This window comes from Hesperophylax consimilis, chromosome 11 (genome assembly GCF_061612785.1).
Source record: "Hesperophylax consimilis isolate HC1 chromosome 11, BYU_Hcon_1.0, whole genome shotgun sequence".
In the NCBI taxonomy this organism is placed as follows: Eukaryota; Metazoa; Arthropoda; class Insecta; order Trichoptera; family Limnephilidae; genus Hesperophylax; species Hesperophylax consimilis.
Genome location: NC_142846.1, coordinates 18,116,761 through 18,134,867, shown reverse-complemented (window position 1 = coordinate 18,134,867; position 18,107 = coordinate 18,116,761). Strand labels below are relative to the sequence as shown.

Sequence of the window (18,107 nt, the reverse complement as noted above, 5' to 3'; positions counted from 1 at the left end):
CGGGTCCGACCCTACGGAGGAGTCGCAGTACTTTAATACGAGCTGCAGAAGTAAGAATATCGCTGGTATTCAGTCAACTACCAACGGAGGGACGATAAGCATACTGACTGTCTACATGCCGGTATGTCATGCGGACAACCTTACCGACTTCACCAACTACCTTTTCAAAATAAACACGATCATTCAATATAACACACACTCTGAAATCATTTTAATGGGAGATTTTAAGGCTCAACCCATATTTGGGAAAGAACTTTAGCATTTCGACACCGAAAATAAGTACAGTTGTATCGATATTGAAAGACTGACAAATGGCGCATATACATTTATTAGCGATGCAAACAAAACAATTTCCTATGAGAGTACTTCTTAGAACTAAGTGATGCCTTCGACAGGGTCTGTCATAAAACATTATGGGAGAAATTGAAAGCTAGGAATATACCTACCATATATATAAACAAACTATCCCGATGGCAATCCCATCAGGAAAATGTTATACGGTTTGTCATGTACATACTCTCATCCGATACTCAAGACCACGCCCTACATAGTTGTACTTCATTGCTATTTTTTTGTATCTAATTTTTCTACAAAAACATGTATATCTTTATGGGACGTGTGGAATCGCACTAACCTCCTGACATCCTGGAATGAAAATAAGTTTTATTGTGATTAACTAATTTTTAACCGCTTGGGGGAACCTATAGACGATAAAATTAAGTATTTATACATTTTTACAGTTCTTCACCTACATTAATATCCACGTTTTACTAAGTTTAACTACGTCAACTTCTACGACGTTTTTTTATGGGACAACGCATGTCAAGGATATCTATTCAGTTTCCGGTATTTAATTCATTAAAAAAATGCAATCTTTTATGTTCATAATTTACGGTGTGTAACTACGTTGACCGTGTTTACTCAATTTTATAGTGTTTTACCATGTTTTTCAAGGTTTAACTGTGTTTTGTCGTCTCCCACTCTATATATTTAAGCAACTTGTCATCTCTTAACATAATGTTATCATATTTTCTAGGTTTTACCATCTTCTGTCACATTAAGCATGTTTACCAATTTAGTTTTGGAATTTTCAAGTTCATTTTCCGTGTTTTAGAATATTTTAACATATTTTACATGAATTTATAGTGTTTTAGCATGTTGTGTACCTTTTGGATTATGTTTTACCATACTTCCTACATCTTTTAATGATTTTCAACGAATTATCAAATTTTCAAGCTTTTATCCATGTAAGAATTGTTTCACCATCTACCACCATAAATTTAATTACGTTTTAAATGATATTTTATGATGTTTTACCTCGTTTTATCACATTTACTCTCGTTTAACCACATTTATCACGTGTTGTGACGTTTTTTAGTATCTCACCACGTTTCATCATATTGAACCATGTTTTTATGATTTTTAACACGTTATTTGGTGAAATGTGGTGATAAATTCAAAACATCACCTCGGTTTATCACATTTTCCACGTTTTGAAACGTTTACGGCGTAATATATCGTGTCTTTTAGTATCTTACCGCGTTTGATCATATTTTACCATGTTTTTATGTATTTTTCTTCGTTATTTGGTGAAATATGTTGAAACATAGTGAAATATGGAAAACAATTAAAAATATACTTATAACATAAGAAAAATTGGAAAATCTCGCCAAAAATTAGTAAAATATGCCTAAAGGCCCTTAAAACCAGGCTAACCAAGATAACAATTTAAAAAAGGTTAAATATGGCTGTTTAGTCGAAAATGCGGTTAAAAGTTTAATGAATGGCAAAAGTTGGCATAGCACAGTTAAAATTCTCGAAGATGGAAAATACTGTCCGATCGGAAATTTTATATGTCCAGTAGGACGTCGAAAATCGTAAACTTCCGTAAAGAATGATAAAATGTGTTCAAATAATGTAAAATACGGTAAAAAAGATAAAATGTGGTTAAATAATGTAAAACACGGTAAAAATGATACAATGGGAAAAAAAATTATTTTACGATGTTTTAACTTCTTTTATGTCATTTTGCCATGGTTTGCCACGTTTTCCACGTGTTGTGACGTTTTTTAATATCTTACCACGTTTTTTTATATTGACTCATGTTTTTATGAATTTACCACGTTAATTGGTGAAATATGGTTAATTTTCGAAACATCACCTCTTTTTATGACATTTTGCCACGTATCGTCCTATTCAACCATGTTTTTATGTGTTTTACCTCCTTATTGGGTTATACTTGGTAAAACATTGAAAAAATCAATAAGATATGTAAAGCAATGAAAAAAATCGGAAAAATTTAAATCTGTTTAAAATCAGTGAAATATACCTGCAGGCCCTTATAGACCAGGTTTACCTCGTTTAAAAATTTAATAAAAAGCTAAATGCTGTCAATGATTTAATAAATAGCAGTATATGGCAAAAAATGTAAGATTTAGAAAATCATACCTTAAAACTAGGTTAACACGTAAAAACCGTGAAATGTGTAAGCGTAAAAGTGGTACAATGCAGTTGTGTGGACAAAGACGTAAAATGCCTGTTTAAAATGCAGTAAAAATGCAATAAGTAAGTTGAGACGCGAAAACATCAATACACGTTAATACTCGCTAAAACAATTGTTATACAATTAAAGACAATATATATTCATAATATTAAACCATGTTTTTATGAGTTTTGTATGAAACACCGTAATACATGGAAAAAAATCATAAAATAATGTAAATCAATGTAAAAATTGGTAAAACACGCTAAAACAAAGTAAATAGTGATATAATATGGTAAAACAAAACGAAACGTGGTTAAAACGTAAAATATTGGAATTCATTGTGAATGTCAAACAAAAAATTGAAAAATTGATCAAACACGGTAAAACAAGGGATGAATTGTGTTTAATTTGCTTAAACAAGAGAAAGCACAGCAAAATTGAGAAAACATGGTATACTAACTAAAAGACTGTATTTTTTACCATGTTTTATGATATTTTACGGTAGTTGCGATTCTCCATCATATTTGTGTTTCTGCATTTTTACAGTATTTTGTCCTTTTTACCATTATTAACCATTTTTATGCTTTTAAGCGTATTTAGTGCTAGTTGCGTTTCTCTATCATATTTGAGTTTCTGCATTTTAACAGTATTTTATCCTTTTTACCATTATTAACCATTTTTATGCTTTTAAGCGTATTTAATTCATATCATCATATTTTGGTTTCTGAATTTTTACATTATTTTATCCCTTTAACCATTTTAATGCTTTAAAGTGTATTTAAATGCTTATTGCTTTACTCTATCATATTTGTTTTTCTACAATTTTAAAGTATTTTATCATTTTTACCATTTTATGCCATTTTTATGCGTTTAAGCGTTTTATCCCGTATTCTGATTTTTTAAGAAATCAATTTTATTTAATTTAATTAATCTCTTTACCTTTAACCACCTTTTTACAATAAAGTAAGAGTTATTTAACGTTGGACATTATTACTGCATTTTACTTTATTGATTAAGTAACTCTTTGCCGTTGCTATTTTTAACGTCATTTACCGCTTTTCAACTTCTAACCGTAATTTCTCATTACTACGCGTTAGTATGTTTATTGTTGAACGTATGCATTGACGCATCCCTTTGAAAAATTGTGGAGAAAATTTTGAATTTATCAAAAGAATTGTAATTCTACAAATTATTGTATTGACAGATGGACAGAAATGTCCTAACAAAAACATCCGACGTAGCAGTTGTCTAAAGTGTTGTCCAATTGGATAAAGTTATTCCCATCGGACAATACTTTGTCCGATCAGACAATACTGTGTCCGATCGGACAAAACTGTGTCCGATCGGACAAATAATTGTCCGATCGGACAAGTCTGTGTCCGATCGGACAATACTTTGTCCGATCGGACAAAACTGTGTCCGATCGGACAAATAATTGTCCGATCGGACAATTCTTTGTCCGATCGGACAGGTCTGTGTCCGATCGGACAAGGCTGTGTCCGATCGGACAAGTCTGTGTCCGATCGGATAAATTATTGTCCAATTCTGATGGACACAGACTTGTCCAATCGGACACAGACTTGTCCGATCGGACAAAGTATTGTCCGATTGGACAAAAAATCGTCTGATCGGACAATTATTTGTCCGATCGGACACAGTTTTGTCCGATCGGACACAGTATAATGTAAATTAATTTAATTTATTTCCAAATGAACATAAATCTTTTAAAAGAAATATTCGATGTGGACACAAAATATAGTAAAAAAGAGGAAAAACATTCTTAATGGCCTATAATTAATAAAATATAGTTTAAAATGGTGTAAATTGTGGAAAATCTTGGATATACTGTTTTACTGAATCTTATACATTTCCTATCCCCTTAACATACGAGTATTATAGACTCTCGTGAAGGTAAACATGTTCAATTATAATTTGAAATATATTGTTATTTTGTAAATATAAATAATTATACTGTATTTTATAAAATATATTAAAAAAATATATTTCGCCAACTTAAAACATGTTTTCTATTTTATGTTTTTTTGGCCTTCAACGATATTTAACTGAATTTCATGCGATAAATCGTCTTTTGCACTTTTCCGATGTGTGAAATTGTTTAGTCTATTATCCATTTGTTTTTTCTTCATTGTATATAGTTTGTAAGTTTTCCCGTTCTACTTCCTATTCTATATCTATTCCGTTCATTTTTTGAAAAATCTCATCTTTGACATTTTTTGACACTATTATCCGTTTTTCGCCAATTTTCTGGATTGTTCTTTGCGATTTTTTACCAATTTAAACTTACCGTTTACCATTTTTACGTATTTTTCAGCACTTTTACTGAATTTTTTTTTTCACTGTGTACTTTGATTGAGTCTGTTCACGAACTTTCATTATTGTGAACATTTCGCCGATATTGGGTTTCTCTTGCATGAAAACCTATTTTCGATGCTTTTAATATGTTAATTTAGCTGTGCTCAAGAAAATATCACCAAGTTTTACAAATTTTAACATTTTTCAATTTTTCCTACTGAATTTCGTCATTTTTTGCTAATCTTACCTTTATTAAATTATTTAACCATGTTTTCGCTAGGTTTCAACGAATTTTACCATTTTTTCACATGTTTTACTTGTTTTAACTTGTATTGTGAGTGTTCTAGCTTTAAACACATTTTACCATGTATACTATGTTTGGCAGTCTTTTAGACAGCGTACCGTTTATCAACAAATTCCTAATTTTTTGCCATGCTTTGTCATCTTTAACCACATTTGACAATTTTTCACAATACTGGTCGTGTTTTTCCATGTTTAAGCGTATTTACTCTTTTTCTACCATTTTTCTTAGTTTTCTTTATAAAATTTTCCCAAACGTCTAATGGTTAACCTGTTCCTCATTTTTCGTCTTGTTTTTGTCATTTTAAACCATAATTTACCAACGTTGTAAAACACATGCAAATATGGTTTAACATAGTAAGATACTAATATATATCTTTAAAAACAGTAAATGGTGGAAAAACATAGCGAAGGTTCATAAATGACATTTAATCAATTGATGATGTGATGAATCATTATTTAACATGGGAAATACGGTATAAAAAAATGAAACAGGTCCAGCGTAGAAAAATACTGTGAAGAATGAAAACATGTGCTAAAATAATCTTAAACACGGTAAAAATTCTAAAATGGGATAAAATAGGGTAAAACATACAAATGTATGCTAGAAGACGGAAAAATGTGGTAAAACATACAAATATGTGGTGGAAGACGGTAAAATGTGGTAAAACATACAAATATGTGGTGGAAGACAGTAAAATGTAGTAAAACTTACAAATGTATGCTGGAAGAGAGTAAAATATGGTAAAACATACAAATGTTGGGTGGAAGACGGTAAAATGTGGTAAAACATACAAATATGTGGTGGAAGACAATAAAATGTGGTAAAACATACAAATGTATGGTGGGAGACCGTAAAATATGGTAAAACATACAAATGTTGGGTGGAAGACAATAAAATGTGGTAAAGCATATAAATATGTGGTGGAAGGCAGTAAAATGTGGTAAAACATACAAATGTATGGTGGGAGACCGTAAAATATGGTAAAACATACAAATGTTGGGTGGAAGACAATAAAATGTGGTAAAACATACAAATATGTGGTGGAAGACAGTAAAATGTGGTAAAACATACAAATGTATGGTGGAAGACGGTAAAGTGTGGTAAAACATACAAATATATGGTGGAAGACAGTGAAATATGGTAAAACCTTGAAAATCTGATTAAATTATGGCTAAAAAGGCCTCATCCGCAATCAACTCATCAAAATGATAGAATACCGTAAAAATATTCCGATTAATTAATTTATGCTCGTAAAATATGGTACAATATCATTAAAAACCGTTTAATGTAGTCAAATGTATGGCAGAAGTCTCTAAAAGAGCAAACAGCATGCTAAACCTTTAAAAACATTGTCAAATATTGTAAAAAATCATTAAAAACCGTAAAAACTAGTCTAATATATGACGGAAGACGTTTTACATGATGAAAATGACCTTAAAAAACAAAAAATGTGGAAAATATCACAAAAACCAGTAAAATATATGGTAAAACATGATTGATCTTTGAAAAGCATTGTGAAATATGGTAAACCATCATTAAAAATCGTAAAACATCGTAAAATATGATAAAACCATGAAAAACATAGAAAAATGTGGTAAAACGTCTCTTAAATCAGTTAAACGTAGTAAAAAGACGATAAAACATCAAATAACATAATTAAAACTTGAGAAACACAGTGAAATATTGTTAAATACAATTAAAAACCATAAATTAAAGTCAAGTTTATGGTGACAGACGATAAATCATCGTACTACGTGATAAGACCTTGCAAAACATAGTAAAAACACATCGAAAGAGTCTAATGTAATGCAATTTTTTTTCTATATGCAATGGTTTAGGACCCTTGTTGTTAAGTGGGGTATGATTATTCACCAAGAGATGTTCTGCGAATTTTGAGGATGTGTTTTTATTAACAGAGGATGCCGTTGAAGTAGGTGTTATAGCAGGTTGAGGGTCTACTTCCGATTTGCCCTTTCTAATCTAATGCAATTTTTTCTCACAGAGAGCTCGTGGGACACAGTCTCCGTGAGGGCGGTGACTGCGTACTTGCTGGGGGAGTAGATACCGGCGTTAAAGCCCTGGTGGCGAGGGATCTGGTGGCCCACAATGCTGAAACACACACATAACATGTATTTATTCATATGTTCCTTACAATAATTTCTGAACAATAAGTACAAATTAATCTTTTTTCAAATATTTTAATGTTTATAAATAATTTTTTATGCATAGCACAAAGGATGACAAGCCTGAAACACCCGTATTGTATAAATTGAAAAAATAAATGCCGCTGACGGGAATTGAACCCGCAGCTTTCTGATTGTCGGTCAGATTCTCTACCATTGCGCTACGTCGCGTCGGTTTATTCTAAACCCGCCAAATAATTCAATGTGTACACGTATGTTTCATTCAACATTTATTGCTTATTTGATTTGTCACCTGAAAAATAACCGAGATTTTCAGTGATGAATGCGTGTCTTTTATTCTCGAGATGTTTTTGCGAACGTTGACGAAGCACTATTATTTATTCAATTATTTTAGAAATGTGTCTTAGTGGAGTAAATGAATTGCGGTACCCCAACTAATCAATGTGCTACACCTATATGAAATACTAAGTACATTTTAAAACTGGAATGCACTGCTGGCAATCTTTAAATCTGAATCTGATACAGAACCTCTTGCTTCAAAGTGAAGTATGCTTCATCATTTCTTCCTTAATCTTTTAACATTGTGAATTATTTTTATTGATGAGTATGATAATAAGTCGAAAGTTGAACCTGTTGATATTGATTATCTGACCATCATCTCCTCGAGTCCTCATGCTCTTCAGGGCCTCCCGAGTAGCGATGCTCAGCGCTATCACATTCATGTTCAACACCGTCGTCCAATCTGATGTCTTTCCATCTAGAATCAAACAACAGACATTATGTAAACTGAAGAGAGACAATACTTTCAATGTCTGACATTTCAGCTTATGAGATTGGTTCCGAAAACACCTAGTCAGCAATAAGAATTTTAAAACTGTACTTCAAACTCAAGAATGGTTTTCTCTTTAAATGCGTCCGCAGATAAATCCACAAATAAATTAACAACTATAATTTTATCTGGAAGCGAGTCCCCAGCTTAATAAGCATTGCACTCATACTTTTTTATCACACATTTAATTTTTTATTATTTTATTTTAATTAAATTAGCCCACATCAACTTTCCCACTGTTCTGATGGCAGTATGCTATACTAGCGCGTCTTAGCAGCGAGCCTTCGTCGGGTTGGTTTCCTTTATAATAATAATTGTCATAACTGCCTTGTTGGTTTCAGACCTTAAATAATTTTACACTTATATAATAATTATATTTATTCCGGACTGTGGGGAGGTTGGTGCGATCCCAAACATACCATAGAGAGCATAAATATATATGTAAAGAAAAATATAATTTTCTTTAATTCAAGGCAATGCCGAGCTTGTCTTGTCATTGTGGCAGTGTGTGTCGTGGACTGTCACTAGCTGGATGTGCGCCACAGTACCTACACAGTCGACTCGATATTTCGTAATCTATGGTTTAAGACATAGTAAATGTAATCTATGGGTTGTGACAAGGCAGATTGATGGGAATAATTTCAATAATTTGTAATTGCTATCGTGATTGTGATTAAGGAATTGACATAACAATTAATAACATTAAATGTCGTTTCTTTCCTTACAGGTAATGTTTTGTTACTGAATGCTTTTCTTTATGTAAATCTTATGAGATTAACACAATAAACCTCTTCTTTCCTTACAGAGAAACTCAACTGTATATTATATTATATTATATTATATTCAACAAGGAGTGAAATTTATAATGTTTTTACAGTATTTACATTTTTGAAATCACTAGATACCCTTAAAATAAATCCCAGCATTTTCAAAGCTTTATTGGTAATTATTTCAATATGCTTGATAAAGTTAAGTTTCGTGTCAAACCAAATGCCTAAGGTATATGACGAACCGAATTTTTTTAAATAGGACCAAACGGATGACTGGGGAGATTCATTCATCCAGACCGCTTTTTGTTTTTCAAAACGCGTTTCGCTTCTGCCTGGACGCGTTTCACAGAAAGGTAATTTTCGAAAGACATACATTTACGGAAAATGGAAAATGCTTCTCTTCTGGATTTAACGACACTAGTGCATTCTTCATCCCACAGTGGGGTGGTTTGTTTTATCTTAATGTTAACATTACGTTTTTTAAGTGTTAATTCTGCAGCTTTTACTATCATGTTAGGAAATAATTCACATTGTAAACTAGTGTTGACAAGGGAAGACTTAGATGCTTGAACAATGGAGTCTAATTCTGAAGAAAAATTTCTCCAATTCGCGTCTTTCGTTGTAAATTTAAAACTATTGTTTATCGAAAAGGAATGCGTGGAAGATAGATGGTGGAAGGTAATTATTATAGGAAAATGGTCACTGGAAAGGGGATTTTTAAGAATATTCCGAGAACATATGGGAATCACCGAAGATGAGCAAAAAGATAAATCGACTCCACTTTTCCGATGTTGAGGGGCAGTAAAACGAGTTGGAGATCCGTCATTAAGAATACATAAATAATATGTATCCATAAAATCTAATAGATTATGGCCAGAACGGTTTGTTAACTCACTGCCCCAAGAAGGAGAATGAGCATTGAAGTCCCCAAGTATCATTTACGGGGGACGAATCTAGGATATAAATGTTGACCATTCGTTTTCAACAAAAATTGTAAAGGGAGGGATATATATTAATAGTTATGTAATATCAGATACAACAGCTTCTACTTTCTGAAAATTATTGGAGAGAGTGTGGAAAATAATTTGTTTAAAAGGGATAGAATTATGTATAATAAAAGCAGTGCCACCTTTGCCATCCAGTCTATCATGTCTTAGACAGTGATATCCAGGAATTTTAAATTGGTATGAGGGTTTTAACCAGGTTTCGGAGATGGCAGCAACTGAAATATTATGTTCATCAAGTAACTGTACAAGATCAATTTGCGAATAGACTTCTACTATTCCATTGAAGTATTTTGCTCAGTTGCGGATACATCGGGAAGGCTAGAGAGTAAAGATTTCATATATTCGGCAGCTCTGGACGGTACTTTATTGTTATTTGAAAGGATCGTAATTAATAGGGTAATTAAAGTTTGAATAAAAAAAGAATTTTCAATCATGACCTTAGGGAAGATATCGGAAGTGGAAAAGTTTTTTAAGGCAGTCCCATTGGGAGCCTGGGATTTATTATTCCCCTTCGGGTTAAGTAAAAGATCATTATGTAGTTTTTTATCGAAAGAAGGAATAAATTTTGGATTAGATTTTATCGGTTTGAAAATTGTTTCTTTGTGGGAAGGTGAAAGAAGGGATTTAGGGGAAGAAAAATGAAAAAGAGAAGCGTTAGTCGTTATCTCTGCAATAGATTTTTTTGTGGGAGGGAATAATTGAGAGGCCTGAAAGTAGGAAATGTTGTCTGCAGCCATTGTCTGTTTGATATTTCTCTGTCTAGATAACTCTGGACAGGCCACACTAACAGCAGTTTGGTTGCCCTTACAATTAATACAAATAGGGTTATTCCTTGTATTTTGACACTGTTTAAAGGGATGATCCTCTCCGCAATGGAAACAATAAGGAGGGGAACGACAAATAGGTTTAATTTCCAAAACGGCAACAGTTGAAACATTGGATAGTCGGGAATCTGTATATTTCAACGGTAAGAGCGTTATAATAAATAAAAAGGTTTCTATATAGTGGTGCCGGTGGAAGTATCCTTGAAATTCAAACGACGTGCTTTTAAAACTTTTGGAGTTAATTGAGAGTCATTAAGAGCGTCTACTATTACTGTTTCTGATAGATCGGTTGGGATTCCTCTTACTCTGCCTATTCTGGTTAAATTAAAAGTAATTCTATGGATAGTTTGTATCGACCTTCCGGTTTTATTGATCCATTTATAATACCAAGGTTATTGAGTTTTGAGCTAAAAATAAATTTACCAAAATCCAGGGGATGAATTATTTTCCCCTGTTCAGTCCTTTGGACATTGACAGTAAATGGAGCTGAAGATGAAATAGAATACATAAGCTCAATAGCTTTTGCTTCTCGAGGAATGGTATCATTATAACTTCCATGAGAAATTGGGGCTTCGTTTGATTGTGAAAGAGATTTAATTTTAGGAGGTACATTAAGGCAAAGCGGTGGTCGTCGTTTTCGGGAGGAATGGTTACAGAAGTCTGAATATCATCAGAATCGTAGTCGTCTACAATATAAGAAATGGACTCAGGGTCCGGAGGTCGATTTTTGTCCTCCGCCATTTCAACAAATTACAAAAAAAAATCAAACAATAGTTATTTATTGTTTTTGTGTTTAATTCGTAGAACTCCATTTAATTTTTTTTTATTATAAATTTAATTTAGATTAAATTTGATAATATTATTATTAAGTTCTGCAAGTGTTTTAGTTTTTTATTATTGTGACAGCTGTTTCGGCTTACAAGGCAATTTTCAAACTGTGGTTAGTCCACATTGAGACGACGTATTTATACTATTTCAAATGTAAATTTTGAAGGTGCAAACATTGATTTATTACTGGTTAAACCGATGACATGATCTATTGTTGGTTAAACCAATCTATATTTTCCCCTCAGTAAATGGTAATGAGTTCTTAATTATTTACTAATGACTTAATTGCTATGAATTATTTGGGTGCATTATACTGCTTGGGTTTTGTGAAAATACTGAGAAGTGGTGAGTAAATTATTTTCCGTACTTTATTAATTAGTGTTAAATTTGGGTCATTCGTTCGTTTATTGATTTCTAATTGTTCAAGTAAATTTAATCTAATGCCCTTTTTTTCTATATGCAATGGTTTAGGACCCTTGTTGTTAAGTGGGGTATGATTATTCACCAAGAGAAGTTCTGCGAATTTTGAGGATGTTCGGATGGTCTAAATTAAATTTATAATAAAAAAAAAACAAACAATACTTATTATTTAAGAAATAATAAATGATAGAAATAATACCAGCAACTGCGTCGTAAACCAATAAAACAAACAAAAATAATGAATAAGAAAAGGTAACAAAAAATAAAACGTATCTGTACGCCACGCCGTCAGCAAGCCGTCAAACACAGAGCACTGGATGAAAACACAACTCTAGCGTATATCTCTCAACATCGTGAATCAATCGTCAAGCTATTTCCCGATGGCGCCCGTGCTACCTAACCGTGGAGCTACCTTCCGCATAATCCTAACATTAGAAAACACATTGCAAGGCATAGTCAACTTCGTGGTGGGAAGAAAATGTTTGGCAATCCTAAAAGACGGTCTATAGGCTATCTTACACGAAACGTTTTACAATGTCTTTCAATATGTCTTTATGTTTCCTACTACTTTGCGATGTGTTTTTACTATGTTTTTCAAGTGTTATCACATAATACGATAATTTACCGTCTGTCGCCATATATTTGACAAATTTTTCTGGTTTCAAATGGTATTTGACCATATTTTACTGTGTTTCTAAAGTCTTAATTATGTTATATGATGTTTTACCGTCTTTTTACTACGTTTAACTGATTAAAGAGATGTTTTTCCATATTTTTCTATGTTTTTCATGGTTTTATCATATTTTACGATGTTTAACGGTTTTTAATGATGGTTTAGCATATTTCACAATGCTTTTCAAGGATCAATCATGTTTTATCATATACTTTACTGGTTTTTAGTGATATTTTCCAAATTTTAGTTTTTCAAGGTCATTTTCATCATGTTAAACGTCTTCCGTCATATATTTGACTATTTTTTAAGGTTTTTAATGATTTTTTACAATATTTGACTATGTTTTTAGAGGTTCAGTATGCTGTTTGCTGTTTTAGAGTCTTATGCCATACATTTGACTACATGAAATGGTTTAAAATGATATTGTACCATATTTTAAGACCATGAATTAATTAATCGGAATATTTTTACTGTATTCTATCATTTTGATGAGTCGATTGCGGACGAGGCCTTTTTTACCATAATTTAATCAGATTTTCAAGGATTTACCATTATTAACCGTCTTCCACCATATATTTGTATGTTTTACCATATTTAACCGTCTTCCACCATATATTTGTATGTTTTAACACATTTTACCGTCTTCCACCATACATTTGTATGTTTTACCATATTTAACCGTCTTCCACCATATATTTGTATGTTTTAACACATTTTACCGTCTTCCACCCTACATTTGTATGTCTTACCACATTTTACCGTCTTCCACCATATATTTGTATGATTTACCAAATTTCACCGTCTTCCACCACATATTTGTATGTTTTACCACATTTTACCGTCTTCCACCCTACGTTTGTATGTCTTACCACATTTTACCGTCTTCCACCATACATTTGTATGTTTTACCAAATTTTACCGTCTTCCACCCTACATTTGTATGTCTTACCACATTTTAACGTCTTCCTCCATACATTTGTATGTTTTACCACATTTTACCGTCTTCTACCATACATTTGTATGTTTGTCACATTTTACCGTCTTCCACCAAACATTTGTATGTTTTACCACATTTTACCGTCTTCTACCATACATTTGTATGTTTTACCTCATTTTACCGTCTTCCACCATACATTTGAATGTTTTAATACAATTTACTGTCTTCTACCATACATTTGTATGTTTTACCAAATTTTACCGTCTTCCACCCTACATTTGTATGTCTTACCACATTTTACCGTCTTCCTCCATACATTTGTATGTTTTACCACATTTTACCGTCTTCTACCATACATTTGTATGTTTGTCACATTTTACCGTCTTCCACCAAACATTTGTATGTTTTACCACATTTTACCGTCTTCTACCATACATTTGTATGTTTTACCACATTTTACCGTCTTCCACCATACATTCGAAAGTTTTAATACAATTTACCGTCTTCTACCATACATTTGCATGTTTTACCACATTTAACCGTCTTCTACCATACATTTGAATGTTTGACCACATTTTAACGTGCTCAACCATATATTTGAATGTTTTACGGAAAAATACGGTAAAAATAGTGAAAATAGGTTTCACATAGTTAAACCTTGTGAAGAATGAAAACACGTGCCAAAATATTGTTTAACAGAGTAAAAATGCTAAAATGGGGTAAAAGAAGGTAAAACACAGAAACTTGTGGTGACGGACGGAAACAGACGGTGAAATATGGAAAAAAATGGTCTAAAAAAAATAAATTTAAAAAAAATGTTGTACACTGTACTTCAAATACTCAAAAACGTAAAATACTGTCTGATCGAACATTTCGGATGTCCGAAAGGACATTTTTAGTGTCCGATCGGACATTTCTAGTGTACGATAGGACATTTAAATGTCCCATCGGACATTTCAATGTCCCATCGGACATTTCAATGTCCCATCGGACACTTCTAGTGTCCCATCTGACATTTCTTGTGTCCTATCGGACATTTTTTGTGTCCGATCGGACATTTCAATGTCCCATCGGACATTTGTAGTGTCCCATCGGACTTTCTTGTGTCTGATCGGACATTTCTAGTGTCCGATAGGACATTTCCTTGTCCGATAGGACATATCTGGTGTCCGATCGGACATTTAAATGTCCCATCGGACATTTCTAGTGTCCGATAGGACATTTCTAGTGTCTGATAGGACATTTCTATGTCCGATAGGACATTTCTAGTGTCCGATCGGACATTTCAATATCCCATCGGACATTTCTAGTGTCCCATCGGACATTTCTTGTATCCGATCGGACATTTCTAGTGTCCGTTAGGACATTTCTAGCTATCATTTTTTTGAGTTTATATCGGCTTATAAGTATAAGTTTTTTTTATGGTACAATATCATACAAAACCGTTTAATGTAGTCAAATGTATGGTAGAAGACTCTTAAACAGCAAACAGCATGCTAAACCTTTAAAAACATAGTCAAATATTGTAAAAAATCATTGAAAACCGTAAAAACTAGTCAAATATATGATGGAAGATGAAAACTTTCTGAAAATGACCTTGAAAAACTCAAATTTGGAAAATATAACTAAAAACCACTAAAGTATACGGTAAAACATGATTGAACCTCTAAAAACATTGTGAAATATGGTAAACCATCATTAAAAACCGTAAGAAATAGAGAAAAAAGGTCAAAAATAAAAATAAAAACACTGTGAAGAATGATAAATTGTGCCAAAATAATTCAAAACACGGTAAAAATTCTAAAATTGGATAAAATAGGTAAAACAGAGAAAATTATGGTGGAAGACGGTAAAATGTGGTAAAACATTCAAATGTATGGTGGAAGACGGTAAAATGTGGTTAAACAAACAAATAAATGGTAGAAGACGGTAAAATGTGGTAAAACATACAAATGTATGGTGGAAGACGGTAAAATGTTGTAAAACATACAAATGTTTGGTGGAAGACGGTAAATATCGTTAAACACACAAATGTATGGTGGAAGACGGTAAAATGTCTAAAAACAATCACATGTATAGTGGAAGATGGTAAATTGATGTAAGACATACAAATTAATGGTGGAAGACGGTTAAATGTGGGAAAACATACAAATGTTTGGTGAAAGACGGTGGATTGTGGAAAACATGCAAATGTATGGTGGAAGACGGTAAAATGTTACAAAAACATAAAAATATATGGTGGATGACGGTGAAATTCGGTAAAACATACAAATATAGGTAGAAGACGGTGAAATTTGGTAAAACATACAAATGTATGGTGGAAGACGGTAAAATGTGTTAAAACATACAAATTTATGGTGGAAGACGGTAAAATGTGGTAAAACATACAAATATATGGTGGAAGACGGTGAAATTTGGTAAATCATACAAATATATGGTGGAGAAACGTAAAATGTGGTAAAACATACAGATGTATGGTGTAAGACCGTAAAATGTGGTAAGACATACAAATGTAGAGTTGAAGACGGTAAAATGTGGTAAAACATACAAATTTGTGGTGGAAGACGGTGAAATTTGGTAAATCATACAAATATATGGTGGAGGATGGTAAAATGTGGTAAAACATACAAATGTATGGTGGAAGACAGTAAAATGTGGTAAGACATACAAATGTTGGGTGGAAGACGGTAAAATGTGGTAAAACATACAAATAAATAGTGGAAGACGGTGAAATATGGTAAAACCTTGAAAATCTGATTAAATTATTGCAAAAAAGGCCTTGTCCGCAATCAACTCATCAAAATGATAGAATACCGTAAAAATATTCCGATTAATTAATTAATGGTCGTAAAATATGGTACAATATCATTAAAAACCGTTTAATGTAGTCAAATGTATGGCAGAAGTCTCTAAAAGAGCAAACAGCATGCTAAACCTTTAAAAACATTGTCAAATATTGTAAAAAAATCATTAAAAACCGTAAAAACTAGTCTAATATATGACGGAAGACGTTTTACATGATGAAAATGACCTTAAAAAACAAAAAATGTGGAAAATATCACAAAAACCAGTAAAATATATGGTAAAACATGATTGATCTTTGAAAAGCATTGTGAAATATGGTAAACCATCATTAAAAATCGTAAAACATCGTAAAATATGATAAAACCATGAAAAACATAGAAAAATGTGGTAAAACGGCTCTTAAATCAGTTAAACGTAGTAAAAAGACGATAAAACATCGAATAACATAATTAAAACTTGAGAAACACAGTGAAATATTGTTAAATACAATTAAAAACCATAAATTAAAGTCAAGTTTATGGCGACAGACGATAAATCATCGTACTACGTGATAAGACCTTGCAAAACATAGTAAATACACATCGAAAGGTAGTAGGAAACATAAAGACACATTGAAAGACATTGTAAAACGTATCGTGTAAGATAGTCTAGACTGTCTTTTAAGATTGCCAAACATTTTCTTCCTACCACGAAGTTGACTATGCCTTGCAATGTGTTTTATAATGTTAGGAGTAGGCGGAAAGTAGCTCCACGGTTAGGTAGCATGGGCGCAATCGGGAAATAGCTTGACGATTGATTCACGATGTTGAGAGATATACGCTACATACGTTTACATATTATGTAACCATGTGTCCCCGAAAGGGAAGGAGAGAGGGTTTACTGCTATGACAAAAGTCGATAAACTTACATTTGCAGGCGTCTTGAGTGGAAATTTACTAGACAAATATTTTTTCAATCAAAAATTCTCTTTCCCCGTAGGAATATGCAGTGAGGATGTACCGCCGAATAACAAAATACGACATATTTTTGTAGCCTGTTTACCAAAGTAGGTTTTGTTTAAGCACTGCCATTGACATAATCAAGGTGAAAATATTATAATTTGCTTGTCAAAATATTTCTAAGAATTAAAAACATCGCTCTTTGTTTCGAGGTTCGACAGTTGCGTAACTGAGGATAATATTCCAAACTTTATCAATAGTAAAATAGAAGGAAGTAAAATCCAAGTAGAAAAAATAATACAACGAAATCCCACCCAATTTGGATCTTTCAAGTTAACTATACCAAAGAAAGATTTCAAAACCTACACGAACAAAGAATTTTGCAGACTGGTAATGTTTTAAGTTATAAAAGAAACATCAACTTCATTATAGATATGTGCGATACCTACGATGTAATACTTTTGCAAGAAACGTGGTTATTACAAAACGAAACATCGAATCTATCCAATTATCCGAACATCCAGGGGTGGGGTACCTCTGCTGTAGATTGAACAAACGGACCACTACGGGTCCGACCCTACGGAGGAGTCGCAGTACTTTAATACGAGCTGCAGAAGTAAGAATATCGCTGGTATTCAGTCAACTACCAACGGAGGGACGATAAGCATACTGACTGTCTACATGCCGGTATGTCATGCGGACAACCTTACCGACTTCACCAACTACCTTTTCAAAATAAACACGATCATTCAATATAACACACACTCTGAAATCATTTTAATGGGAGATTTTAAGGCTCAACCCATATTTGGGAAAGAACTTTAGCATTT

At 32.7% G+C, this 18,107-nt stretch overlaps 1 protein-coding gene across 1 annotated transcript in view; it reads right to left on the bottom strand.

The window, feature by feature from the left end:
• LOC149419880 (uncharacterized) overlaps positions 1-18,107 on the bottom strand; it is an 88,126-nt gene that overhangs the window by 28,652 nt on the left and 41,367 nt on the right. The window contains exons 7-10 of the mRNA XM_089637562.1: positions 17,952-18,003; positions 7,877-8,003; positions 7,103-7,211; positions 109-160 (exon numbers count right to left, since the gene is read on the bottom strand). Coding sequence (XP_089493688.1) covers positions 109-160; positions 7,103-7,211; positions 7,877-8,003; positions 17,952-18,003 — 340 coding nt within the window. The remainder of the gene's footprint in view (positions 1-108; positions 161-7,102; positions 7,212-7,876; positions 8,004-17,951; positions 18,004-18,107) is intronic.